This window comes from Kazachstania africana, chromosome 9 (assembly GCF_000304475.1).
Source record: "Kazachstania africana CBS 2517 chromosome 9, complete genome".
NCBI lineage: Eukaryota > Fungi > Ascomycota > Saccharomycetes > Saccharomycetales > Saccharomycetaceae > Kazachstania > Kazachstania africana.
Window position 1 is genome coordinate 578,549 of NC_018948.1, and position 27,109 is coordinate 605,657.

The 27,109-nt window shown below is 36.6% G+C and overlaps 11 protein-coding genes across 11 annotated transcripts; 3 read left to right on the plus strand and 8 right to left on the minus strand.

Annotated features, from left to right (window-relative positions):
* Positions 1-359: 359 nt before the first annotated feature.
* CDC33 (translation initiation factor eIF4E) lies at positions 360-992 on the plus strand (the record flags this gene model as incomplete). The annotated part of the gene is made up of 1 exon (XM_003959153.1): positions 360-992. The coding sequence occupies one exon, from the start codon at positions 360-362 to the stop codon at positions 990-992; it is 633 nt and encodes a 210-aa protein (XP_003959202.1).
* A 236-nt stretch (positions 993-1,228) lies between these two features.
* On the minus strand, positions 1,229-2,509 carry ARG8 (acetylornithine transaminase; the record flags this gene model as incomplete). The annotated part of the gene is made up of 1 exon (XM_003959154.1): positions 1,229-2,509. The coding sequence occupies one exon, from the start codon at positions 2,507-2,509 to the stop codon at positions 1,229-1,231; it is 1,281 nt and encodes a 426-aa protein (XP_003959203.1).
* A 250-nt stretch (positions 2,510-2,759) lies between these two features.
* Positions 2,760-4,001, minus strand: LEM3 (Lem3p; the record flags this gene model as incomplete). The annotated part of the gene is made up of 1 exon (XM_003959155.1): positions 2,760-4,001. One exon carries the CDS (start codon positions 3,999-4,001, stop codon positions 2,760-2,762), a length of 1,242 nt encoding a protein of 413 aa, XP_003959204.1.
* A 176-nt stretch (positions 4,002-4,177) lies between these two features.
* Positions 4,178-6,253, minus strand: PPM2 (tRNA methyltransferase PPM2; the record flags this gene model as incomplete). Its single annotated transcript, XM_003959156.1, has 1 exon — positions 4,178-6,253. The coding sequence occupies one exon, from the start codon at positions 6,251-6,253 to the stop codon at positions 4,178-4,180; it is 2,076 nt and encodes a 691-aa protein (XP_003959205.1).
* Positions 6,254-6,521: 268 nt separating this feature from the next.
* Positions 6,522-7,232, minus strand: RRP40 (exosome non-catalytic core subunit RRP40; the record flags this gene model as incomplete). Its single annotated transcript, XM_003959157.1, has 1 exon — positions 6,522-7,232. One exon carries the CDS (start codon positions 7,230-7,232, stop codon positions 6,522-6,524), a length of 711 nt encoding a protein of 236 aa, XP_003959206.1.
* Positions 7,233-7,973: 741 nt separating this feature from the next.
* Positions 7,974-8,705, plus strand: KAFR0I02930 (PEX11 family protein; the record flags this gene model as incomplete). The annotated part of the gene is made up of 1 exon (XM_003959158.1): positions 7,974-8,705. One exon carries the CDS (start codon positions 7,974-7,976, stop codon positions 8,703-8,705), a length of 732 nt encoding a protein of 243 aa, XP_003959207.1.
* Positions 8,706-9,914: 1,209 nt separating this feature from the next.
* Positions 9,915-10,778, minus strand: KAFR0I02940 (uncharacterized protein; the record flags this gene model as incomplete). The annotated part of the gene is made up of 1 exon (XM_003959159.1): positions 9,915-10,778. The coding sequence occupies one exon, from the start codon at positions 10,776-10,778 to the stop codon at positions 9,915-9,917; it is 864 nt and encodes a 287-aa protein (XP_003959208.1).
* A 786-nt stretch (positions 10,779-11,564) lies between these two features.
* On the plus strand, positions 11,565-12,368 carry KAFR0I02950 (uncharacterized protein; the record flags this gene model as incomplete). The annotated part of the gene is made up of 1 exon (XM_003959160.1): positions 11,565-12,368. The coding sequence occupies one exon, from the start codon at positions 11,565-11,567 to the stop codon at positions 12,366-12,368; it is 804 nt and encodes a 267-aa protein (XP_003959209.1).
* A 658-nt stretch (positions 12,369-13,026) lies between these two features.
* Positions 13,027-13,524, minus strand: KAFR0I02955 (uncharacterized protein; the record flags this gene model as incomplete). Its single annotated transcript, XM_003959161.1, has 1 exon — positions 13,027-13,524. One exon carries the CDS (start codon positions 13,522-13,524, stop codon positions 13,027-13,029), a length of 498 nt encoding a protein of 165 aa, XP_003959210.1.
* A 4,496-nt stretch (positions 13,525-18,020) lies between these two features.
* On the minus strand, positions 18,021-18,956 carry KAFR0I02960 (uncharacterized protein; the record flags this gene model as incomplete). Its single annotated transcript, XM_003959162.1, has 1 exon — positions 18,021-18,956. The coding sequence occupies one exon, from the start codon at positions 18,954-18,956 to the stop codon at positions 18,021-18,023; it is 936 nt and encodes a 311-aa protein (XP_003959211.1).
* A 960-nt stretch (positions 18,957-19,916) lies between these two features.
* KAFR0I02970 (uncharacterized protein) lies at positions 19,917-20,864 on the minus strand (the record flags this gene model as incomplete). The annotated part of the gene is made up of 1 exon (XM_003959163.1): positions 19,917-20,864. One exon carries the CDS (start codon positions 20,862-20,864, stop codon positions 19,917-19,919), a length of 948 nt encoding a protein of 315 aa, XP_003959212.1.
* Between the last annotated feature and the right edge of the window lie 6,245 nt (positions 20,865-27,109).

Consider the following 27,109-nt stretch of genomic DNA (forward strand, 5'->3'; position numbering starts at 1 on the left):
AATCAAAGGATTCAAAAAGAAACAGCAGAGAAGTAGACTAGCACACACCGTACCAATCCATACAGCCTTGATACCACCACTGTTTAAGCTGACTTTTTGAGTGCATCTAATATTAAATTGGCTTTATTCGATTTAAATATATATAAACATACGTACATAATGATATTTATGCGTCCGGGTAGCTTTGAAAATTTTTTCGAGAAGCTTTGGGACGCCGTTAGGCTAGTGAGAGTAGCAGTGAGAGAGCATGTGTGGGCATGACAACGAGAGATGGATTGGATGATTAAATAAGCAATGGTAGTGTTAGAAGAGGTAGTCAAAGAAGCTAGAAAGTGTAAGTAAAGAGGAATATATTCACAATGTCTGTTGAAGAAGTTACTCAAAAGTTTGAAGAAGCAGTTTCCGTTAGCGATGCACCAAAGACTGTTCTTTCTGATAACGCTAATTTTGAAGTCAAACATCCATTGAATTCCAAATGGACTTTATGGTATACTAAGCCTGCTGTCGAAAAGTCAGAATCGTGGTCTGATTTGTTACGTCCAGTTACCACTTTTGAATCTGTGGAAGAATTCTGGGCTATTTTCCAAAACATTCCTGAACCACATGAATTGCCATTAAAATCTGATTACCACGTCTTCCGTAACGATATTAGACCAGAATGGGAAGATGAAGCCAATTCCAAGGGTGGTAAGTGGTCTTTCCAAGTTAAAGGTAAGGGTGCTGACATTGACGAATTATGGTTAAGAACTTTACTTGCCGTTATTGGTGAAACCATCGACGAAGAAGATTCTCAAATTAATGGTGTCGTCTTAAGTATCAGAAAAGGTGGTAACAAGTTTGCCTTATGGACCAAATCTGAAGATAAGGAGCCTTTAACTAAGATCGGTGCTAAATTCAAGCAAGTTTTAAAATTAACTGAAGACGGTTTATTAGAATTTTACCCACATTCTACTGCCAATGATAGACACGCACAACCATCAATTAGTTTGTAAGCTATAGTATATTACAATGAATGTACCCCAAATCTGCTCCCTCCCATTCCCTTAGTTACAAATTTTCATCTTTAAATCCCCAAAAAATAAGTTAGTTACATTTTAAATTTGTGTCTAACTTTATATATAAATAATTTGGTTCAGATTAGCTATTTGAATAAACAAAATAATTATATAGTCTAAATGTAGTATGTTTATTTTTTATCAATAGAAAATAAGAAAATATATCAATCTATCTACGTAAATGTCTTGGCAATGGCTTGTTCGAAAATGTCTAAACCTTTTTCTATATTTTCTAATTCAATAGTCAATGCTGGTACAAACCTAACAGTGCTCTTACCCGCGGTAATCACTAATAATCCCAAGTCTCTTGCATTCTTTACAATCTCAGCAGGGGAGTCGATAAATTCAGCGCCTAAAATCAAACCTTTACCTCTAACTTCCTTTATTTGCCCTGGATATTTTGCTGCAATTTGAGTCAATCGGTTCGTAAGAAACTCACCTTTCTTAGTTACGCTCTTTAAAAATGCTTCATCAGCAATAGTGTCAATGACGTATGCACCAATTGCACAACCTAATGGATTACCTCCAAATGTTGTCCCGTGATCACCAATCTGTAAAGCATTATTCACTTTCTCATTGACAATAGTGGCACCAATTGGATAACCATTACCTAAAGCCTTGGCAGATGTAAAGATATCAGGATGCGCTTCTTTGGGCAAATGAGAATGTGCCCATAGTTTACCTGTTCTACCTAAACCACATTGAATCTCATCGTAAATAACAATAATGTCATTCTCTTGACAAGCTCTCTTCAACCCAACTAATTTTTCTGCAGGAATTGGGAAGATACCACCCTCCCCTTGGATTGGCTCAATAATCAAACCAGCAATGGTGTCCTTGTTACTAGATATAAATTCCTGTAATTTGGCCAAATCATCGTGAATATTCAAGAAGGTCACATTTGGCATCAAATCACCAAATGGTTCTCTATATTTAGCATTCCATGTAACTGATAACGCGCCCATTGTACGACCATGGAATGAGTTTTGGAAGGCAATAATACCTTGCTTCGTAGGATTTATAGAAATACCGTGTTTCTTAGCAAACTTCAATGCCGCCTCATTAGCTTCAGTACCAGAACTACATAGAAATACTCTAGAAGCATCAAATTGACCTTCATATTTTTTAGTATTCTCGACTAGCTTCTTACTCAATTCAAGGGTTTCCGGAGTATAGTATAGATTGGATGCATGAACTAAAGAGTTTGCTTGCTTGAACATAATCTCAGCAACTTTCTTGTTAGAGTGGCCTAACCCTGTGACAGCAATACCAGAAGTGAAGTCAATGTATTCTTTATTATTGATGTCATCGTATAACTTGGCGTTAGAGCCTCTAGTTATAATCAAATCCTGTGGTTTAGCATACGTAGTGACTTGTAATTGCTCTTCCACGATGCTTCCCCTAGAGTCGCTACTGCAAAAAGTTTCTTTAAATGTTTGGTTTATCTGAGACATGTGTTAATTAAGTTTCAAGCGATGCAGCTGTTAGCATCTAAAATTCTCTAGATCTAATGCCTGTTCGGTAGGTCTTGCACTTAACGGTACGGTTAAATACAACTTTTTTTCCACCGAGTAAAAAAATGACTGTTAAGTGACTCACATAGCGAAGCGATGAGTTTCCTACTATGAGTCAATAAGATGAATGGCCTGATTGTTACCTAAGAATAATGTTTTTCTATTGGAATTTATAGTATATACTTGTTACTTAATGAGTTCTATTCCATGAGAGTGCACTTGGGTCAGCAACTTTTCTACCACTGAACAACCATGCTCCGAGTAAGACAAGACCCATGGCGACACTAATACAACCACCGATCAGGTATACAACTCCTAAGAAACTATTTCTACCACCGAGAGTGGACCCATGGGTCACATAAATACCCTTCTTACCGTTAAACTGGGTCACTGGCCAATGTAGGCCGATGTTGATTTGATATTCACCAGCGGCCAAAGTATCATTTTCATTACGACGAATCAACTTGGTAATCTTGTGGAATGCACCTGGTCTCATCCAGTTCTGGAATTCTTCCCATTCCTGAATATTAGGTAAATTAGATTCATTGTAACCGTTAGGGAATTGTTTTTCCCAGAATGGAGGTGGTACAATATCTGCGATAGGGTAGTTGGTCTTCTTGTATCTCTTCTTATCCGAAGCCCAGTTGATACCTTTATTTGTCAAAGAATAATTTTGGCTTGTATCCGAAAGATTAATCAACTCCATTGGGAAACTATCGTTAAACATAGAGTTTGCAATCAAACCACATGGGTAATACAGTTTTCCCTCACTATTCCGTGATAAAGGTTTACAATTTATACCAGCGGCTTCATGGACATCACTATAAGATGCTTTTTTGCCTCTAATTTGGTCCTCACTAAATGAAAGAACATAACGTCTGTGGTTTGCTGCAAAATTTTCTAACATGTAATTGATGTATACTGTCTTCTTAATGTCTGTAGGAATTGTAAATTTGATCTCGCATGTTCCCCTTTCAGTAGAATCATCACTGGTATCGTCTACGAACCTCCATTGTGGGGCCACGTCAAATGTCTTATTTTTATGGAAGTAAAATTCATAATGTGACTCAGGCATATCTGAAAATGTCCCATCACTGGGTGCTGCTGTCATACAATCCTGATAAAATATGGTAAATTGATCCACTCTTGAATTTATTGCTAATAGACAACCACCAACAATGACAAATACTATACCTATTAGCAGATACACGGGTAATACTGTCTTAGGAGTCAAGACAGGATTAATGGATGCTAACCGCTGCTGAGTAAACGCATCTTCTCTAGGTCTTCTACTTTTTGTCTTCTTTGGAATAATTTCATCCTCTTCAAATTCGGAAGCATCAAGCTCTTCTTCTTCAGGAGTAACAAACGGATTCTCCTTGTCTTTTTTACGGAAGGTAATACCTATCTTATTCAAATCAAAATCAACCATAGCTGCACTCGCGAACAACTATCTAGTTACCTTTATTGAGTTCTCAACTACTATAATGAAAATCCTTTTATTCGATACTTTTTCTACCTCTTCGAATTTTAATAATCCGAGCCTAAATAATGGCAATTTCAATATGCGACCTCTTACAATGACTATTAATATATAGGTATAATGAATTATATGGCGAGTTTGAAGGATGCATTGGTAACTGCTCCGAACCCATAGCAAGTAGCGCCTCCTGCTAATACAATGACTTCATTACTGCTTGTTCTCTGTACTTCGTGACCTACCAGTAATAAGGATTGATCGGAGGCCCAAATACTCTCTGGAATTTCAATTAACTTAATCTCTGCGCTGTCTATATTCACAATTATTACACTAGTTCTGCTATCAAATAATCTGTCTGAAGAAGTGCCACCTACGACCAAAATTTCGGAATCTTGTATGAAGACTGCCTTGCTACCATACCTTTTTAGTAGAGGATCGGTAATTTGCTTCAGTATTTCTATTTCACCTTTACAATATGTAAATACGAAAAGACTGTCAGAAATCATTCCCGTTTCAGAATTATAACCTCCCATAATAATACCCCTGTTGTTCTTTTCATCAAAAGCTACAGCTGCCGAGATTAATGGGATTTTGAGGGAGGGATGGTCTACCGGACAAGGTTTGAATGTCTCAGAAATGTTATCGTACAGTAAAAATGCTTGTCCATCAGTTTTCCCACCGCATACGAGTAATGTGTTCTTATCTGTCGCAACACAAGAATGCCTGAATCTTGGTTCCGGTAATTCAGGGCCCTTCTGCCACTCATTTGTATTCAAATTATAAAACCAACAATCATTCACAGCACGATGAGGAGCATTTCTACCTCCAATAACCATTGCTGTTTCACCATCACCAAGTCTAGTGAATGTATGACATGCACGAGCAGGTGGGAGAACGGAATGATTCTGTAATTGAATAAAAGTATTCTTCTGTGTATCAATCTTGAGCGTGTCACTGATTCTATTGGGATTGCAACCACCTGTGTACATTATATTTCCTTCATCATGTTTAATTGAGGAACCAAAATTACGTTTCAGATCATATTCCAGGCTTGTAAATTCTATGTTCTTGATTACCTCGTAATCTGTTATATTTATCGCGGTAGGTCCTACAAACTTGTATTTGGGAGAAAATTCAAACTTATCGTTATTTGTTGCGTGACTCAATAGATAATGATGACAGAATAAATTAAATTCTTCCAGTTCATCAAATGGTTGAACTGCCTCCACTTGCTTTCTCATCGATAAATCGACAGTACCCCAAAGTTGTGAAATATCACCTGCATTAACATTAGTGAAACCTAGTTTCTGGAATCTCATTTCTTGAGAAGCTATTGTTGGATAAGTTTCAACAGACTGGAGTGGAGAGTCATTTTTCTTGAAATGTTTCAACATCTGTTTGCCAAAGGGCTCGTTTGGACCTTCTGGAAGCAATTGCTCAAGCATAATAAAATGTGAGTTTGGGAAAGATGAGCAAATAGAGATGATTTCATCTGCTAATTCAGATTTCATATAGGCAAGAGAAACTTCTGCAATGATTATTTTAATTATGGAACTGTCACGAAGATCAGCTAAGATAGCGTTTGTAGTGACGTTCTTAAAAGTTGCAGCATCGTTCAAATCGCATGGCATGGCAATATAATGTTCTGATAAGAAAGTATCAGTTCTGCCGCTCGACTTTTCATTCTCAATACCGAGAATATTGGTGAGATCTTCTGTGGATCTTATAATCTGCAACTTATTGGCCAGTACATCCGTGTAATCAATATCAATAAAAGTCATTCTTTCAGAATATGTTGGACGCTCAGGGTTTTCATTATCTAAATATTGGAATGGCAAAGGATCAAACCCACAACCGAGATTCAAGACCATTATTTTTTGATTGGTACTTTCTGCAATCGAGTCTATTCTTGATCTAATTGCATGCAGCCTGAGCCAGTAACCCCTGTTAATACAAGGTGATCTATTAACAGATTTGGGGACAAAGTATTTGAAATATTCCTTGAAAGACATTTCCGTACTCTTTCTCAACTTGGGTAGGTATATAGATTCGACAGATCTTTTTGAAGCAATCGATGAGTTATTAGTACCTTGAATTGCGAGATCTGCATACTTTAGAGCCCTCTCTTTCTTCTTTGATAGACTCTTATCCTTGGCTGAGGAAAGCACTGGATTGATTAATACATCAGACAGAGCTGGATTCATTGTAACGGATTGGTTCTATATGCAGGTGATCTGTATTTCATTGGGCGTAGTGAGTATCATTTTTCAAGTCATCGCTGAAAAAATTGATTCACATCACAGCACCATAGTGAAGGATATCATAGAGTCCAGTAGTTAAATGATATCTGATAACTTTCGAATAAATAAAGGCTGTATCGATTCCATCAAATGTGCGTTCTTTTTCTATTACAGTGTTATATATGATGCTGCTCAAATTTATATAATATTTCTTGGTTATATTAGGCCAATTTTACTCAATGGCATTTAGCAATGCCTTGAAATTTCTTTTTAAAATGGATGCATGTTCATTGACTGGGTGCTTGGCGCAATCAAGGATAGATTTGTAGCACGCTAGGGTATCTTTTGTGTCTTCTGTCTTGATCCATATCTTACCATTAACACCAATGGCAATTTCAAACTTACAATGCTGCGAAAGGAGTCTCAGAAGAGGAAACTTTTCATCGAACAAAAGGTTACGAGCAAATTTTAACGATACATCCATGACCATGCCGCCTTCTAAGAGGCCAAATCCAGAACTTTGGCCTGTAGTGGAGTCTACACACTCGATTTCTGCTTCTAACTCCTTCTCAGCTGTGCAGACACGTGCGTATACGAGGTCACCAATCTTCAAAGTGGGTCTATTCTTCTTAGATGCATTGGGAAAGGCCATATATGAAAGTGATACAGGCGAGGAAAAGCTTGCCAGAGAAACTCTATAACTATCGGCAAAGGCGCCAGTAATAATACCTACTACGAAATCGCCGACTGCAGGGACATAGCGTTTGGAATCGTAGTCAATATGTACAATCTGACCACGTTTGCCTACTTGTATATTTTCGATACCAGCGTTTACAGGTTGTATTATTTGAGTGCGTGGATCACAATAGACACCGGGCCCTAACGACACGTTTTTCGTGAGATCTATATCCAGTTTATCCCCTGGAACAATCAGTCTTAACATTATATGTGGTACACTTGAGTTATCTTGATTCTTTTCAATGAATGTGCTTCTCTTAGAAGAGCTCATCATTTAAATTTTAGTCAATTTTTCAGTCTCGAAATTTCCGTTCGGTATGATATCCATCGAATCGATGCCCCCATTTAAACTGAATATGCCATGATTATCTGGCAGTACTGGCGGATGTGGGACTCCAACCTGTTCATCTTAGAAATGGATTGTTCGGTACAGACCTGTGGAGTGTTTTATATGCGGATCTGATTGGGAAGCTATCTTGGAGAGAAGCACTGTTGACCGAGGGCTGAGGAGTAACATATGCAAGTTTATGTAGAGATGAATTGATCCAGTTTCAAGAAAACACCTGTGTCTACATTATTGCATTATTTCATTATATCGAGGGCCACTGTTTGAATTAAAATGTGAAACTACGAAGTTATGCTACTTGAACTCGGGGATGCAACAAAGGAAAAGGTAACGTAGTATGGCAATTAAATTATAAGTTATCCTCCCCGGTATGGCCTTGCAGAACTCTTTTGGATCTTCTTATTTCTCCCTCCTGAGAACGACGATAAGGGGCTATTGATATTATAGCCAAGAATCGATCTGTTTCTTACATATGCAATTAGTAAGTGCAATATCGAGGGTTCTAGAGCGAAAAGTTTTTAGAAAACAAAATTTCAATTCTCCTGGAGGAAATTCATACTACGGTATCACCATTTACATCAATTTCCTGTTTACTCGAGAATGATTGACCTAACATGCTATGCATTTGCTCACAATAAGTACGTTTCGACTACTGTGAGGTTTTTGGAAACAGTCAACGGAAGGGAAAAAGTGCTCAGATTATTACAGTTTTCATTAAGGTTCATCAGTTCCATTTCTTTATTCCCCATATTAGCTGATTTACAGGCAGAGATTAATATTGTGAGAAAGTTTCTAAGATTTTTGAAACCAATCCAGAATTTACAAATTGCTGCCAAGTTTTACTCTAATGATTCATTGGCTGACGGTGCTACAATAAGATGTCTTAATATTATCAGAAATTTGCTCTTTGGTGTCTACTTGGGCTTAGATCAAATTAATCTATTGAGAATTCTGAAAGTTTTACCCACTACCCTGTTCTACTCAAAAACCGTTCCTTTCTACACAAATCTCTTTTGGTTACTCTCTCTGTTTTGTGCTATTTCTATTGACGTTTTACATGTGATAATGTGCTGTTCTTCTAGTACTAACAAGCCTGCAAGTGCTAAGGACATTGACGATGACAAAAATCTCAAAGCAGTCAAAGCTTCAATGGTGAAAAAGAGGAAGGTATATGTGAGAAAGTGGTTATGGGATGTAATGGACACAATCATTGTTTTGAATTTCCTTCAATTTGTAAATAATGGTGACCGTTTGGTTGGTCTGCTGGGGATGGTAACCTCCTGGTATGGTATTCAAGATGTGTGGGGAGATTGCTTTTACTTTTCGAATTGAGTCAAGACTCCAATGGCTTAAATATAATAACATTTACTGCTTTTCTATTTAAACCGATGTGGTAACATACATTATAAATTGCTGATAATCCTGAATGAGTTCTCAATGTTGTATTGGAAATTAACTTGATCTGATAAGCTCATGAGCACTTTGGTTGGAAATGAGGAAAGATCCGTGAGGAAAATACCACTTTAAGTCACAATTTAGCTGATTGTAGCCACAAGTAGACTTAATATGGGTCCAGGTAATATAATTGGAACGTAGTCAAATAAGATTTACACAATAGCATATTCAAAACGTCTGGAAAAATTAACTGTGGTATGAATAGTTCAAAGCAGAAGCATGGCTCCAATAATGATCGTACAATGCCAACATTGAATAGTGGCATGCTTTGGGTTATAAAAAAGTGCTCTTTATGTATATGCTCAATGCAAACAATTACACTTTTACAGCCTACTACTCAAAACTCATGACCATATTGTGGTCTTGATAAAATGCAATGTTACTTCAAAAGTGACATAGAAATGTGAAACAAGCAAGTCGAAGTTGATCTATCTTATATACGCTTACGTACGTTATGTACAATAACTAATCCAACGCAATAGACTACACCACTTATTTTTGGTTTTTATTCGGTAGCGTGGCTAAGCTGATAGATAGAAACGGGACAAGACGATATTCGTTAGTGCCAAAATTCCTAAAACAAGTTTTAGATTCAACGCAAATCTTACTAACAGTACAAGTTTGTTTCTTTATTGGAGAAAAAAATAGTAATACTGACGGCTACTAGCCTTCTCCATTGCAATGCATTAGTATTAATAGTCCTACAATCATTGTCAAAAAAGGCAGCAAGATCACAACTCCATCATATATGACTTGCCACTACTTTCGCCAATTCATTGGAAGGTAAATATTTATTTATCCCCCCTTTTGATCAGTTGACTATACAACCAGACGTAAATCTAACTTTTGTGAGACCTAAATTAGTTTAAGGAAAAGAATGCATTCGATTTATTATTTATAGCCTAAAAGTGTTCCAGAATATTTTGGGTTCAGGTACCCGTATCCTTTCTTCTATGATAAGTTTATAGTTCCATTTATGAAGTGCTTTTATGCGTTTGACTGAATAGCAAGAAAGTGACAATAACATTCTCTTATCAAATAGCCTGATAAGGATCACGTAAATGGAAATACCAATATTCTAAGTAATTACCAGCAGCTAGACGTCCACGTCCAATCGTCCCCAATTTCAGCACAGGGCATGGCCCAAGGATTATATATACCGCCCGAAGTGTTGGACATAATCCGGATGTCCATATTATACATGTCATCGTGGTCAATATGTAATGAGAAACCTGTTATTCCACTATTATGCACTGACTCCAATGCAATTCGAACAGCACATTTTATTTTGTCTACCAGGATGTTGTCAATGTGATGATCACTGCCAGTCGACAAAGGAGACACGAAAATAGTCCAGGATGGAAAGAGGTCTATAAGAATATAGTCAACTGAAAAATACATTCTATTTTGTAGAATTACTAACAATGTCTCAACTATGTTCCTAATGACTGAGATGGTGTTCGAAATAGCCTGTTTGCAATACTGGGGGAAGAATTTCCAATTCAAACCATACTTCTCATGAGTAAGTTGTAAAAAATCATTCTCCTTATAATGTTTTATGTATGTGCTACTAAAGGTCTTACCGGTCATGTTTTTAAAGTAGTTCTGGGTCTTGACTTGATAATTTTTTATAGTTCCATTAATTATATCCAGCGTAACAAGTTGACAATACCTATAAGCACAAGTATCAACTAAAGTATAATGACTTGAATTCGTACTAAGTTGCTTGGAATATAACGATTCCCAGTAATCCATGGCAGTGGGATACGTTGCCGGAATAGCTTCACTTGTTCCATTGAAAGACCAGTAGGTAGTACTTGATTTTTCCAATTGGTCGCCTTTGATAAATATGACACCTGGAGATCCTCCAGCTACTGTAGAAAATTGAAGGGCAGTGGCCACCAAATACCATGAAATAATGGTGAAAACGAAGTCATTTTTCTTAATCATACTACTACGATATGTTTATTCAGTGGCTGGTTGTTATGTGCTGGGAAAAGTGATTGTTGCCTCAGAGGCATGACGATCTTTAAATTTAGCAACTAACTCAGTCAAAAGGTTTGCTCTCTTTCAGCTTAGCAAAAAATTTTCTTTCCTTTTTACACTTCAGTAGTGATTACCCGAAGAAATGAACCTACAATGGGTACTCAAGTAGTTCGACTTCAGATTAGACTACCAGATATGCTGTCCATATTGGGATATGATATTTACTTTTTGAAGAAGTTTTGATAAAGAAAATTGGCAACTTTCTCTCAGACCCTGAAAATCAATGGAAAAATGCGTAATATTCCGTTTACGAGACACCGTTTGCAACCATCTACAAAGAAATGCTGTTGCTTCCAGGGTTTGTTGCCAGAAGACAAATGATGAACAATTCGTGATACGATGCGGGGTTTACCTAATGACTGGCATGCAACAGCTAGAAAAGCCGGGAGAAAGTGAAGTAATCCCGTTTTGATTCATATTTATTCCAGAAATCTGCCAAATACTGGTAACCGAAAGGTACAGGGAACGAGAAGGAGATTGGAAACCGTCCCACATACTTAAAAAAAGCAGCCAAAGTTTTGCCCTGAGCTGCTCATATCAAAAACTGTATAAAGTTCTCTTTTAGGTAATGAAGCATGTCTCTTCTTTGGCTTCTTATAGAGGAGACTAGAGCCACAATTAGAACATGCTACCATTTCTTCTTTTTTACCCTTCGCTACTGCGAATAGGCTAGTGTATGACATTTCTGACATGGAACTTACACTCCAAGGGGGAGCAGTGTTTGATGGTCAAGCGCCTAAATTAACGGACCATAGGGACACTTCCAATGTAAGTAACGTGATTGGAACTAATATGTCCTGGTCTGCTTTTGACCCTGCTAAAGGGCATATCGAGCAGTCCATCTTAAGTTATGATTTAGGAGATGGTTACAATTTGGTTCATGCAAAAAATGTCATTCTCACTGATAACGATACTACCGATGCATGGTTGGCAGCTGATCAAAACAGTACTATAAGCAATACTGGTATCAAGAAACGAGACGATGGGGATACTTGGTATACCACCTATTGTAAGTATGCCTGGGATACAATCAGGGTTGAAGTCACTACTTTTTTTTACAATATCAAAGATAATCCAGTCAGTTTTATTGCAAATCTGACCACTGCAGCTACAAATATTGCAACTATGATCAAAAATGGTTCTCAAAAGAACAGTTGTGGAAGTTCCGATGTGTATCTTCTAACCAAAGATGATGGAGGGAAGTGGGAAGTCGCTTGGTCTAGTTGGACAACAGGACAGAACTGCGATACCACTGCCCAATGGAATGAAATTTCATTTGCACTACGTAATTGCATTAATGACTCTGAATATGAGCATAAAATGGCCCTGTGCGTCAGAATGAACCATGGAGGTACATGGCATGCTGATGTAAGGGTCCAACGGAATTGGGAAAAAGCGTACTCAAATATTTGGGATATGCCATGCGGTAAAGCACAACAGTCAATCGTAGTAGATGATGGTACGTGCAAAACTGATTATGCGAAAGATTTATGAAAATGGCGGCACGAAACTCTACACTGTTCATTCATTTTATAAAATTACAAAATTATAGAAGGTGTTGCGGCTATTCAAGGTCAAACATTTTGTTAGTGCCTTTAAAAATTATATCATATAGAATTGTACATCAAAGTAAAATTAGCAACTTAACAATTTATCACTATAAGTACGAGTAGTATAAACTTATAATCCTTTGTAATCAATAAAAAATATTTATTCCATGTAAAAAAGTTGTACGTCAGATCCAGTATCTCATTGAGTCCAATAACACTTACATAGTAAATTCTTAACGAGACTTCCGGAGCTTGTATATCATTAGTGTCTCCACATGTGTACACCTTATAATAAGCAGCTTTCCACGTACCATTAACATCATTTGCCAAAATCTCATTTAGCTGATTTTTATGTCCTCGACTAGTATCGAGGCTCTGAGTTCTTCTGGTTGGCACAAAAATCGAGTGCAAGAAGTCCAGTGCATCATAGAGAGTACACTGGAAAGTCCTGATGTTTTGTAACTATCGAATTTATCGTATTGACTGCGGGCATTATTGATAATGTTCCTATAAATTCAGAAAAGGAGTCATATATTGAATGATACACCTAGGAAGTCCTCTCGTTCTGTAAGTAAATTGGGGCTTGGTCAAATTTATCTTGGCTAATGGGTTGTCAATTTGGTACTATTTTCCGGACTCTGATTGAGAATGGTGATCAAATAATAAATCAGCAACATAAGATAGGTCATACAGACCATTAGTGCTTTCCAATGCTTAAACTGCCTTCTTCTAACTGCAGTGGATTTGACACCTTTTAACGTTCCATTTGGTATTCCTTCAAAATACCAGTGAATGTATATTGATATTAAATTAAGAACGAGACTTGTCGCCAAATTACTTACCGAACTTGCACAATCTAGAGATGCAGAATCCTCATGGTTATTCTTACAGATACTACGTGTGTCTATCGCAGCTTCAATAGTTGTACTGGATGATGCGACAAAAGAAGCCCACCACGCTGCTTTTATTACAACAAGTTTATCGTCCGGAAAATAGGCATAAGCCGTCGTGACAATTAAATGAATGTAATCATAATCGGGAACTGTTGCAAGGGCAACAACAATAAAAGAAGCAAAGCAAAATAAAGAAAAAAAACGCATTGTTATTTTTCGCTCAGGCTAATAGTTCTTGCTATAGTGGGTCACACTGTTAAAATTACTTCAACAATCTTTTCAACCACTGAAGACTCTAAAGACGGTCATCTACTAGATTGACTTGGTTCTTTAACACTCATTCAAAACTAAAGAACTGTTGTAAAAACTACTCTTGCAATGTTGTGAGGCGATAATTACCATTCAAAAATCTAAAGAAGCCTAGTCTTTTTTCACATTATGTAAGTATAATTAGTAGAGATACCAAAAAATTTCCGGATACAGAAAGAAAAGTTTCAAGGAACGACGAGATGTCTCTCGAGCGTATAAAAAGCTGTTCTTGATGATTTGAGCCATTTAATGTGACCAAAAATGGATATAATAACAGATTGGCTTTCTTCGCATTGTTCTCAGAGAGGAATCATAGTGATACATCCCTCGAGATGACTTTTCCAATTTCTAGAAAGAAAGAAAAGCGCGCACAAAAGAGACTACGTCATTTCGCAGAGATAGGCAAATGAATGTTGCGCGATCCGTGCTGCAGATTCTGAGAAAAGAAATTTTTGGTATGCCGACCTTTTTTGGAGTTTCTTTTTTTGACGTTTTTCATTTGCCTAAAAGTTGATGAGCTGTCAGCATCGCCTGTTTGGGACAATACTTATTGTCATGCGGATATTATTACAACGAAACCCTCCGGAGGAACAACAGAGCCTTGTGTGCTCACTCAACTACATGAAGCTCACTATAGTTTAAGAAAGTGTGATAGTTATAGTCGCCTAACATTCAATACTTTCAGTGAAATGTCATGTGGCATGTTAGATTCATGCCGTTTGGAATTTCCATAGCAAGTATAGTTGTCAGTGATATGAAGTATTTTAAGTGACCTATTCAAACAGAGAGACTATGTGCTCCAACTACATCAGAACTGCTAAACTCGATATGTTGCCACATACAATTGTGACATACTCGAATTATTCTCATATTCAAAAGATTACATATCTTAATCTTCTCGTCATCAGGGCACGATATTCGAAACCTCATATAACTTGAAGTATAATCTCCCATTTCATATTTTATGTCTACACTTTTATGTGACCTTTCCTTACCAATGAATCCTGGATCACAGTCATTTGACGAATTCTGGCGCCATTTTACTTAGCAATGTCACATTCAAAAATTACATACTTCAGAGAAAACTTCAATAGTAAAGTATCAACCTTAAACAGCATAAGCAAACAATCTACAGCGTCAAATTCTCGACGGCGTCCCGCCACATACCAAAACAAACACCTAATACTATCACACAGACAGGACATTGCTCTCTATTACGTCACCAACTCTATGATGTTCTTAAAAAAACAAAAAATAATGTGTGGGAGAACTAACATCCCCCGCTTCTGTAACCTCATTACCAAGGCCCAAATCCGACTCTGCTACAAAAACGGTGTAGAACATCAACAACTATGACCAGTTTGAAACAACAAAGGACCAACAAAATAGCTCGGGGCCTACTGCTCTTTGCATGTTGGACCAGCAGGTAACCACAAGCAAGAGGCAACGTTTTTTGAACAACGAAGAGAGACTGTGATTGCTGCCCGTGGAGATTATACTATATGTATCGTAACTATCGGCCATTGCATCAATAAAATTACCAAATCCGTGGCACAGAGATGAATTACCAAGATTGTTCTACCAAATACCAGCTCGAAAATCGCGACTTTCATGTTAATCGTTTTGCCCCATCCAACTTCGAATTGGTCTACACTATCGCCATTCAAACTTTGCAAATATGGGGCACCGATGGTTAATAAATTGCATTTACCATTCATGATATTAAAGCCACCTTTCAAGTCCGTCAATCCAGTCGTCACTTTTGGGAACTCCATTACCTGCGTCTTCATGAGGACTCCATAATAAAACCAGCGAGGAGCTTGCAAGACCAAGTTCGTCAATAGAGCAAAGTCAACAATTAGTACCCCTACAACTTTTCTTACTTTTACCTCGCAAGCACAGCTCCTCTGAAAAAGAAAAATCCATGACAGGAACTGTCACCTAGTTCATAATCTCAGATAAAATTGTCGTTGGTGGAGTTTCCCATAAGCAGTGCACTCATATCAAGATTATTGGCCAGATCGAGAATCAAGTTAAACGAATTTTTCAAAGTTTTATTAGACTCATCCAGAAGAGTAATGTCAAGCTTACTACAATTCAGCACAAAATTACAGGTAGAGTGCATGCCCCAATAACCTAACCTGACACTACTTAGAATTTATATTAAGCAACCAAGGTCCTCTCAAAGAAAAATTCGGAAAATTATACTGGTCAAATGAAGAAGGTTATATCATTTGACCAGATAATGCTTGTACGTTGGAACGTCTATGACGCTTCAAAAATTGATTATCTCTGCCTTGAAGCCTAAATGACATTAAATTTTATGGTCTCTTCTTCAATAAGCAATATTGGGAATTGAATTGCCATATGTCAATTGCTGAATTTGCTCTTGTATGTGGCAGCTATCAAGTTAACTGGAGAATCCCATTGATTGGACTCGCGGTTGGTCTCTGAGTGTGGTTTTTGTAAGATGTTTTACGGACACTACTGTGATAGCATGACAGCGACTGGTGTGAAGAGTAAGCAACTGTCAGCCCTCGTTCAAAATAATTCATAATTTCACGACGACAAAGCTTATATAATCCTCCATAATATGACGTCTCTGTAGTATGCGATTTTCTCGAGAAAAAGTACTATATAAGGAGAGTTCCTAGGCACCGCAAATTCTCTGGCAAAATAAAGTCATCAAGTAAAAGTTGGATGGAGATGGAGATGGAAAGTCATAAAATGCAAAATGATTTAGATAGCGGTACTATTTCAAACGGTGGAAAACATTCCGGTGATACTAATTTTTTAGTAAGCTTCCACCAAAGAATTTATTCTATATTGTCTGCTCAAGCGTTCTTTCTTCTTGTCACAGAAAACCTAATTTACCGCTGGAAACCTGCATTGACTTTTGCCATTCAGTATTTCTGGCCATATATCGTAAGTGTAACGATTGCGTATGCATATATGTTCATCATAAACGGTCCTGCGAGAAATGCAAATTGCCAAAAGGAAACAGCTGATAAGGGGTTATTACTAAAGAAGAAGTCCTTTCTAAGGGTTGAATACTTTAAGAGAGTAGGACAATTTGTCTTTGTCTTCTTTACTGGACTGGTACATACGTGCCACTTCGCATGGATCTCTTTATGCTATGAAAACTTCAATGCACAATTTAAGTCTTTAACGATTTCTTTGATACTTATATGTAGCCTGTATTATGTGCTATAGATACAAGCAGCATACTCTTTTTTCAAATATGCTTATAATTAACATAGGGAACTTCAACATGTTCTTGTCCAATAATACCTAATAAAATCGTCATGTGCTGCTATAGCGAGCAATGTGGTTTTGTTATTTTACTCTCGTACGGTAGGTGTTCCCCTCTCATGGCTAAAGTATGGTGTACAGTAACCATGATAGTGTATAGTATTTTGATCAGTACTATAGTCTCACAAAAACCGCCTCCTGGTAGTGACAGTACAATCGAGATAATGCTTTTCACTATAATTCCCATTCAGCAAGTTGGAACAATGCTTTTTCAAGCATAGGCGATACTACATTCACTACAAAGATATATAGGACATTAATATCTCAAAATTTCTCCATTCCTCTTCATTTTACTTTTGGATGAATCCCCTTTGAAGCACCGCAAATATCTCCATTTCATACAACTTCAACTAGTTTTGTTACTCAGTACTTTGCACTGCATTAACATGAAAATTTGTCGACTGTAGAGGTAAATAAAACTAAGTAATTACTTAAAGTTATAGGAATTTCGAGAAGAGATGTGTAAAAATATTTCTATTGCTTACATAAATGGATGTATTAACAAGGATGAGGTCTTCTAGGATTTGTAGCATTTGAAAATTTCCACCAGTGATTATTTTATGAAGACATAGCTTAAATTAACACTTCTAAATGTAGCTTGCACGAATACCGAATAGTTTAGTAATGTCTAATAATTACAGTTACTGAATGCTTAGTACAGTTTTTCTGGTATATGCAGTTTGATACTACAGCTCCTGTTTAAGTGCGTTTTGGAACCTAATCAGCATGCGCAATAGTCGCACTGGTAACGTTACTGATTAAAATCATCATCCATCTAATTTTTTATAAAGGGAGACATATCTTTCTTTAGTGGATCTAACCTATAATGGATATTTAACTCTTCTGTCAAACAGATATTTAATTTCATTTGATCCTAATCAATGGACTTATAGAAGCTTAATTTTTGAGCTACAAGTTTTGCATTATATATCCACTCCATATGTAAGAAAATTCACCAAATATAAAACGAATCTCTTAAAAGTTTATACCCAAGTTTCACTAGGAAACAAATTATTGAAAAGGTACCCTTCACTTATATTTACTTATATGTACTTTATAGATTGAAAGATAGCTATACTGCCCTAGGCACCCCATCCCATCATACCCTCACAAGGTATATCATCAAAAGTCAGGTCACTTTCAGCCTCAAGAAATTTAATATAAACAGCTGAAGGTCCATTATGAAAGAATGAAAGACATGAACCTATTGTATTGTTTGGGATTTTTGTATGGAGAGCTTCGATAAGAAGCCTGTTTATTTCAATAGCCTCTGCATTGAAAGCGGAAAACGAACCCAGTTCTCTTTTATTCTTCGAATACCTATAAATTACATAATTGATTCTCTCTTCCTCCACCATTAGGTAACCTCCAAGACTACCATCTAGAGCAGATAGTGACTCATAGTCACCAGACCAAATATTGCTGATAGACATAGCAATAGACGATGTCATGTCTGCCGTTGATACTTTGGATAATGGAGAGTTCGATTGTTTGTCGTTGTCAGCAACATGCATTATGAACACCCTTTGCTTCATGAACCAGTCATATAAACTTGAAACTTCATACTCATTGATTGGCGGAAGGGTACCATTGATAGCCACAGATCCACCGAACACCGTACTTAAATGATCAAAAAGATCACGATCTAAATAAGCATCTGTCACATTAACATCAAAATCAAAATCAAGAAGGTGAGCCCTATTTTTAGCAATAGTACATATTGCCATAATATTTGTATTCTTGTTTTGATCGGCGGCAGAACGAGCTGCGATTGGATAATCAACAAATAAATTATTCAGCAAAATATAGATAATGTAGAGTCTATAAAGTTCATTCGAAGGATCAAAGGGGTTATCAGGAGCTAAGGAAAAGTAATTGATGGAGGCTTCCTTGGTATCATGAAACAAAGATATATGCCTATATGTGGCAGAGACATCGCCCAAAAAATTCATTATAATAAGAAGGGTTAGAAGTAAATTAACACCAGTATGTTTCAGTGGACTGCAGAGCAGCTTCATTTTTTCTAGTTCAATGGTGGCTACTGCGACAAAAAGATATAAAGTGACCAACAAAATTAATTAAAAGACTCTTCATCCATGAAGAACCTCAAATTTTCCGGACCTTAGTGTTTTTTATTGGTATATATATTATAAAATATAAACGACAAGAGGATCTGATTTGGTATAAAAATGCGGCATTATATTTCACCGAGACTCAAACAGGACATGAATGAAAAGTTCCTATGATCATAAAAGGGAAAAGTACATTTTGGTTGCATTGTATAAGACTTTAAATGGTAACTTGAACCGACTCCAAGCACATATCTTAGTTTCTGCTTTCGTTTTTCTTAATAAGGTAAGCAGCACGAGGGGAGCACATCATGAAACCGTTTGCGAACGCATAATTTTGATGAATACTTGGAAAGTACTTATTTTTGGCACTCACTGATATGCATTTATAAGCGATATATTGTGTGTGTCGTCATTGAGCTGGTCAGACCACCTTGTGTAAACTAAAGTGAAGATGGTCATGAAACCGAAGAAATCAGGTAATTTAACATATTGAACAAAGTGGGTCAGAATAAGCAGACTTTCCTTCAATATCTTGATTTCGTAGTAAATGGTCCAGTCATGCTACACGTTACTCTTTCTAAAACTTTTTATTGTCATTTGTTTCACCGGTATAGTAGATTTTTCTCAACTATCAACTTTTAAGCAAATAGTTTAATAATTCATGTTGACCACAAGAAATATAGCTTTTGCATTGCACGTGGCATTTTGTGGTATGACAATCTTTGATTCAATGAAGTTAATGACTCCTATTCAGTGCGAAAAGAACCTGGGTTAAAAATTAATTACTTAAGACAAAAAATCAAGGCGCATGCTATAACTATATATACCAAAGATCATAAATCTTAAATAAGCTGATATCATTAACAAAATTCCTTTTAAAAATCTTTTCCGGTAGAAGGAAACAAATTAGGCAGATACAGTACCAGCTACAGAGCCTGGTGCACCCCAACCGGAAATAGCTTCGCAAGCAACGTCATTGAAAGCTATTTTACTATTATGTCTAATGAATTTGGCATAAGCAACTGTAGATCCATCATGGTATAAAGTGACACACGCTGATGTTGTACCTCTTGGAAACTTGGTATCAATAGCTTCTATCAAAACAACTTCCAAGTCAGTACCTTTTGCAAAGTTACAACCATGACCATTTTTTGAATACTTGTAAACTATGTAATCAACTTCTTTGCCATCAACTTTAACGGTGTTAGAATAGGAGCCACATATTTGAGTTGAAGAGTGCTTTTTATTTGACGAACCATCGGTCACAAAGCCGTAAATATTACTTACAATGGTCGAAAGGCTATCAGCTAAAGAAATAGCAGACAGCCAAAAACTAGAATCACTTCCTTTGTCGATGGTGCTGACTATATAAGACTTAGCCTTCTTATAAGAATCAACAGCCATTTCCCTGTAATATCTTTTCTCAAAATTTTCGAAAGTCATATTAGAAATATTTGTACCCGTGAACAGAGCATTCAACTCACTAAAAAGTTCCATATCAATGTAACTGTACACCTCGTCAGACCCTTCCTCGTATAATTCGGAATAATTTGTGACGTCAATGTTACGAATAGCTACAATGCCTGTTTCATTGTTTGGAGTCATTAAAGATATGTCTTTTGTTGGATGATTGTCATACAATTGACTTAATAACTGAAAAGTGATATAGGGCCTGTATAAGTCATCAGCAGTGAGGTAAGGGTTTCCGGGAGCTGGTGAGAAGTATTGTGCGGCTGCCTCATCGGTATCGTTTAATAGTGTTGTGCTATTATCCACAACAGATGCTGTAGCATAGGTTAGAAGGCACATTGAAGCGATCAAGGTTAAAAAGGAATTGATATTGAAAAAAATCATTGAAGTGGCTACCGACAAATATTTCTATTGACTTCTACTCTCTTTAGGTTGAGGAAAAGAAAATAGAGAAATGAAAACTAAATGACATTGAGGAACCTGCCTTAAATAGAAACTTTTGATCGTACTAGAAAGTCTGCTTCGAGTATAGATAAAAATCACAATCAATAAAGCAGATACTAAAATTGATGGGAACGCACAACTTCAGATACCACAAGTGACATGCCACACGTGTGTCTCAGTGACTAGTACACTAATAGTAAAAAGTTAGCGGTACCAAAGCAAACCTACAATGACCTATGTCTACTAACTGATAGCTGAATATGTAACCTGCAGCAGCGTACTCCAAAAATTCCTTTCTTGTGTGCATCTCGTTTATATCTCGACTAAGAGCAAAATCTTGTGGTGTCTGCACAGAATTTTCAATGCTACCTGTAGTTCCAGAAGCAAATGTCTGCCAGCATCGTCGTTTGAAGGGCGATATTTTTCGGTTGCAAAACTGAAGTTTTAGAGATTGGGACCCTAAGCAATAGCTTAATAAACGGCGGAGAAAATATTTGACGTCAAAAAAAACTTCGCTTGTTGGCACGCGCATTCTCAGGATGCAGCCATTTATTGTGAATCAAACAACTTAAAATTTGTGAAAGATCAATGACTTATGCCCTCTTTTAGTATCAAAACATACTAAACTGAGAAGGCATTGACACGCGAGAACTTCAAAGTAATGAAATCGTGATCGTCCAGGTGCTAATACCCTCAGGACAATGTACATAACTACCTCACTTCCTCTGAATCCAGTCGAGTAATGGCACCAAAGAGCAGACAGTAAAATATTCGGTTCTAGTTTCTAAAGGTCTTAGACTAGCACATTAGCGACTGATACATTAATACATAGTTTTTAATCCCGTTGTCTTGGTCTATATCCAGTTGCTAAGGGCACATAACACATTATGCATCGATATGATATATCTTGAAGTTTTATACTTACTTCAACATACCTGCTTATCTAATATGCTGAAAATGTAAACTGCCTGAAAGAAGTAAGCTACTTGGAAATATTACTTAACATTGGAACTTTAGTTTATTTTGGTTTGAAGGATGCCGCTGCAAGATGCGTTCAATGCATATCTTGCTTTTTTGATTGCAAAGTAAAACTGTCTCTCTTCCGTTGCAATTGCAAGAACAGCTACAATTTCAGTAACATTGAATCAAAATCAAGCCAATTCGCACTGTAATCTTCATACGTCAGCACTATGGATCGGAACTCCTAACTCGAGCCAAAAAAACTGAACTTGAAAATAGATTTCTGCGACTAGCTTTTGTTGGCGTACGTTAGATACCGGACAGGGACCTTTTGTAGCCATAGTAGGACTATTGTTTATTTGGGTCATAATTACAGCAACAAACACTGGACAGTAAAGTAGTTATTATATACTCCAATCATCTATGGTATAAAATATATACGGGAGAAAGAAAGTCTAATAGATAAAAAAAGATAGAAGATATAAGGCCTTATATATGTTGGCTTTGGCGCGATTGTACACATACATTGAATATGTGTCACGGAAGGGCCACTAGTTTCAAGATGAAGGCAATTGGATTCTTTGGGAGATGAAAGAAAAAATTATTAAATTTGAGATTAATTGAGGGTTTCTCCAAAGTATGTGCAATCTCTTTCATAAAGTTAGCATTGAATTTCAATGGTATAGAAGAAAAACACTAGTTTTATTTGGGATCATAACTCATGTCCCCTTTCTGGTAACCTGTTGACCCTCCAATAGCGAGACAATAATGAATACACCCAGTAGTTTTGCATTAGTGTTAACTGATATGCTATGATTACTAAAATCACTTTTGTCACATAAAACACCTACTAATCAACGTTCTTATTACATTGCGACTAAGCAGACTGTTGTATAATTGAAGGAAATGACCAACTAAATTTCTTATAACCTTAGTAAATCAGTAGTTTCTAGATTCATCGTTAAAATAGTTGGTAATTGTATTTGGTTAGTTTCTTGATGCCAATGCCTTTAATCACTCCGTCATAAACAGTGAACTTGTAAACTATTGCCGTCACACCGGACACTGTAACAACACATATTCTTACGACCTTTTTACCCAAATATCTATAACCTCTTCATAGCAGCAGGAAAGCAATCAGAGTATGCTACCAATACTAATATCATTTAAAGCTGTTTTAACAATTACTACGGTTTCCCATAGAAACATGACCCATCTGTCTGGTGGCACCAGAACTATACTAAGGTCGCATTTATTACCGTAGAATTGCCCAAGGCTTTTTCAAGATATTCGCATCCTTCGCAAAGGACTGACAACATTGACGAGGTTGCCGGGGCACCGCCAAAATGATCAAAATATATATACGAAATCTGGTATCATCTGCACAAGTTACCTTACCGTCCCAAGAACACTGACTTACTCTATTACATTGGGTTCCGTTGGAGCTGGAGTTTACAAACCATATATTCAATGTATACATAACAAGTGTGGTTTCAGAATAGTGTCACCAACTGTGCCTTCCTGGGTTTAAAATAAAAAGAGTAGTTAATATCGGTAAAGACTTTCCTTTGGTAGAGAAATGCTATTGTACCATATGAAATGAAGGGAAAGAGTAACTCGAAGAATATTTAGAGTGTTACTAATATCTCAACGTTACCAGTTATTCTATCGATGGGAAATGCTTCTTCCATATGTGGATAGTACATAGAGAGGGACCACTAAGAGTTTTTTCTCAGAATAAAGGAGAAATATCCAATATCAGCTAGGAGCCATAGAAAGAGAATAGAGAAGTGAGCAAGACGTACAGTGCTTCCATAGGGCTAGGATGAAGCAGCAAGCCATTGAAGAAAGGAAAACGCTCAGAAGTGCCATTAGGTAATAACAGTGATAGCTGTTCAGATATAAAACAGCCACATATTTTCACTCCTATATAAATAAATTAGCATATTAGGAATGCAGACACCAAGAGTAAATGCTGTACCGAGTGCATGAAGTACGTGAATTAACATACGTTCCTACGCCACCGCATTTGGTGAAACTTACAACTCGCCAAAACGGTCAGCGACAATTACGCTATTTACATATTCTTGTGGTGCTGTCACTTTGTAAAACTGCCTAGATAATTGGGTGAATCTGACAAAATGAAAAAAGCAAGTATTCTATCATAGCAAACATGCTGTCACTAAGGTTATTAGGTGCTATGACACTGGGATATGATATTTCAGAGGAAGATGTGAACTATAGTAACAGATTGATATGTAGTTTGTAGTTCTAACACGACCTATTGCTTCCGGAGATAAGGAATTTGTGCTTTCTTTTCACAGAAACTGCCTCGAATAACATGGTTTGTAACAGTTTAACCCACATTTGTAAATATTGTATTCAATATCTCGTGCAAAAATGCGATTTGTTGTGTCTGTTTTTTTAAGTACGAAACTTATACAAGAAGGATACATTTGTAACGCAGAGATTCGCCTCTCATGTTTTTTCCGTTCAGTCTCAATGACGAAAACATTAACACTAATATTTAACTGTACAATAGTACCTTCTGCTAAAAAACTTTACGGCAGTCGCTATGGATGATACCAATTTATTCAAATGAATCAAATATGGTAACATGGATCCCAAACAAGGAGCAGCTGTGCCTCCTCCAACCATCTTGAGAACTCGCTATCCTTTTCATGTTCCAAATACAGATTATACAGGTGCACTAATGACTCTCATAATTAAAGGACAGCGAAATATATTCTTGGGTGGGTGGTAAAACACAGCTAATTATCATTCCACAATCATATCTACAGTAAAAATAACAAATCTTGACGTATGAAAAAAAATGGAATGAGTTCATCACAAGAGTATCTTGATATCTACTTGCTACACATAATATTATAGGCCTAATGCAAGAAACAGTTATCTATTCGAAACCTGACTGCGGAAATCTGTTCCATTCCTCGGGCTTGTATTTGCGGACTTGGCGAATGGTAAAAAAACACTGATTATCCTATTCGGAAAACATTTACTAAAGAAGATACTAGCTTCCGGAAATGAAATAGAACTTCTTAATTTACTGAAATCAGTCTTCACGTTTGGACGGATTTTATATCTCGTATAGGTTTCTTACCGAGTAACTTAGATGGCTTTTGAGAGTCTGTAAAATTTGCTATTTTTCACATTCTACAGTTATGGATAGTGCTTATATTTGATAGGAGGTCTCTTTTTAATCTAAATATGTGTATATTTGTGCTGTTTCATGAAAATCCGGTGATAATATCGGGACAATTGTGGCAAAAGTGAGGTAGAAACTCGATAGAGTACGTGTTTCATTACTGCTGTACGGGTGAAATCCGTGGCAGATAATGTGGGTTGAAATATTTGCTTTGCAAGCATGTATATCAGACCGCATTACAACCTACATGAGTTCTTAAATATGCAGATAACATCTCTTACTTTTTTCGGCCAGATAGAAGTATTGCCGTTTGAAAACGGTGTACTCTCTCAAATTACTAGACGTATGCTTGTCTATTTTCCGTTGATGTATACCGGATCACCATGAAACACCAGGAACTTAGTTTACCAAAGTGTCTGACGTAGGCACTATAATCAATTTCTTTTGTAAAGCCGCTGAGTGGAGTCTTTCAGCAAAAGAAAAAAAACTTTTGTCGCATCTTAATTTTCGAAGCATTTGGATCTCTATTCGTGTAATCGCATTGGGTTACAGTATAGCGAAATATAATATATATATATATTTATCGTCATTCTTCTCATTCAAACAGAAAATATCTATCAACGGCAAACCAATGATATATCGCTATTGGTAGAGTGAATATTCTGAGGAATGCTCTATTAGTAATTTAAGCAAGCGCAGTATGGGGTTCCAACGGCTGGCAAAGGTATGCGGTCAATAGCGTGATCACATTTTCTAGCCTATCAAGTTTGAGTATAGCCTGTTATGTGGCAACTAACTGCGGTTTCTCTTTCATAAGTACTAGGCACTTAGTTACTGGTAGTACCACACTTCAACAAGCTGGCTCATGCATTAATGCAGCCGCATCAATTGTTACTATGGTGGCAGCAATTTCATGGCTGTCAAAGTGTGAGGGCCAGAAAGAAAAGTATAAATGGAGAAGAGTGTGTTATGGTGCATTAGAATGAGATAGGATGATATTGATATTGATAGAGGATTTGCGGTATGTATAAGTCGGATACAAGTAAGAAAAATATAGATAGTGCATAGACACAGGAAAGGAGCATTATGATAATCAAAGAATGTGATGAGATGGTTTAGAATAACAGTAAGATAGATATAAGTAAGGAATGCGATGTTGAGGTAAGATTGATATAGTGCGGATGATAGGATGTTAAGATAAAATATAGTTATGAAGAATAAGAAGTTGAGAATAGGATTAAAAAATATGGGTGAAGGTTAAGAAATATTAGAATAAAATATAGTTGTTAAAGTTTTATATATATGATTGGAACAGTATTTGATTAGAGACGGATATAGACGATAAGGATAATAATGTTTGTTGAATTAAAATGAAGATAGGGAGTATTGTAATTACAGAGCTGGTAATCTAAGGATGTAAATGTTCTTTATGGAATTTTTGCAAATTATTCTCATCCATTGTCTCAAGTGCTATGCCTTTGGAAGAGTCTTTTTTACTGTTAATTTTTCATGTTATTGCATTAAATTTATTGTTTACGGCAGATAATTTGTCTCAATTTGGCCCGTTTGATCTTCTAATTAGATTTATCATTATCTCTTGATCCATTTTCGTTAAATCCTGACATTGCATACTTACATTTTCACTGCATATTTCCAATCTGCTCATTAAATTCACCTTCAGCTTTACAAGTTCATTCCATGCATTCACTACAAATCGACAATATGTTTTATCCTCCCTCGTCGAAGTTAACAACACTTGCTGAAATTTCTGAATTGATTCATCAAATATTTAGTAGGTATACTTAGTGCCTATAAAATTTAAGTAAATCATAAGTTTTAAAAAGGCACTAAGATTCAAACATAGTGTGCTTCGGCAATGTTCTTCATTTTCTATAATATGATGATAATAGCTAATAATGCTCATGTCTGAAGCTTTCAGAAGGACGATTGCGGTAGCTCTTTTTAGTATATGCAATGCTGTCTCATCGCTTTTTGTACATAGGAAGGAAAGAAGTCATAAATAACTATTATCACTGGTATGACACTTTTCAAGCAGTTT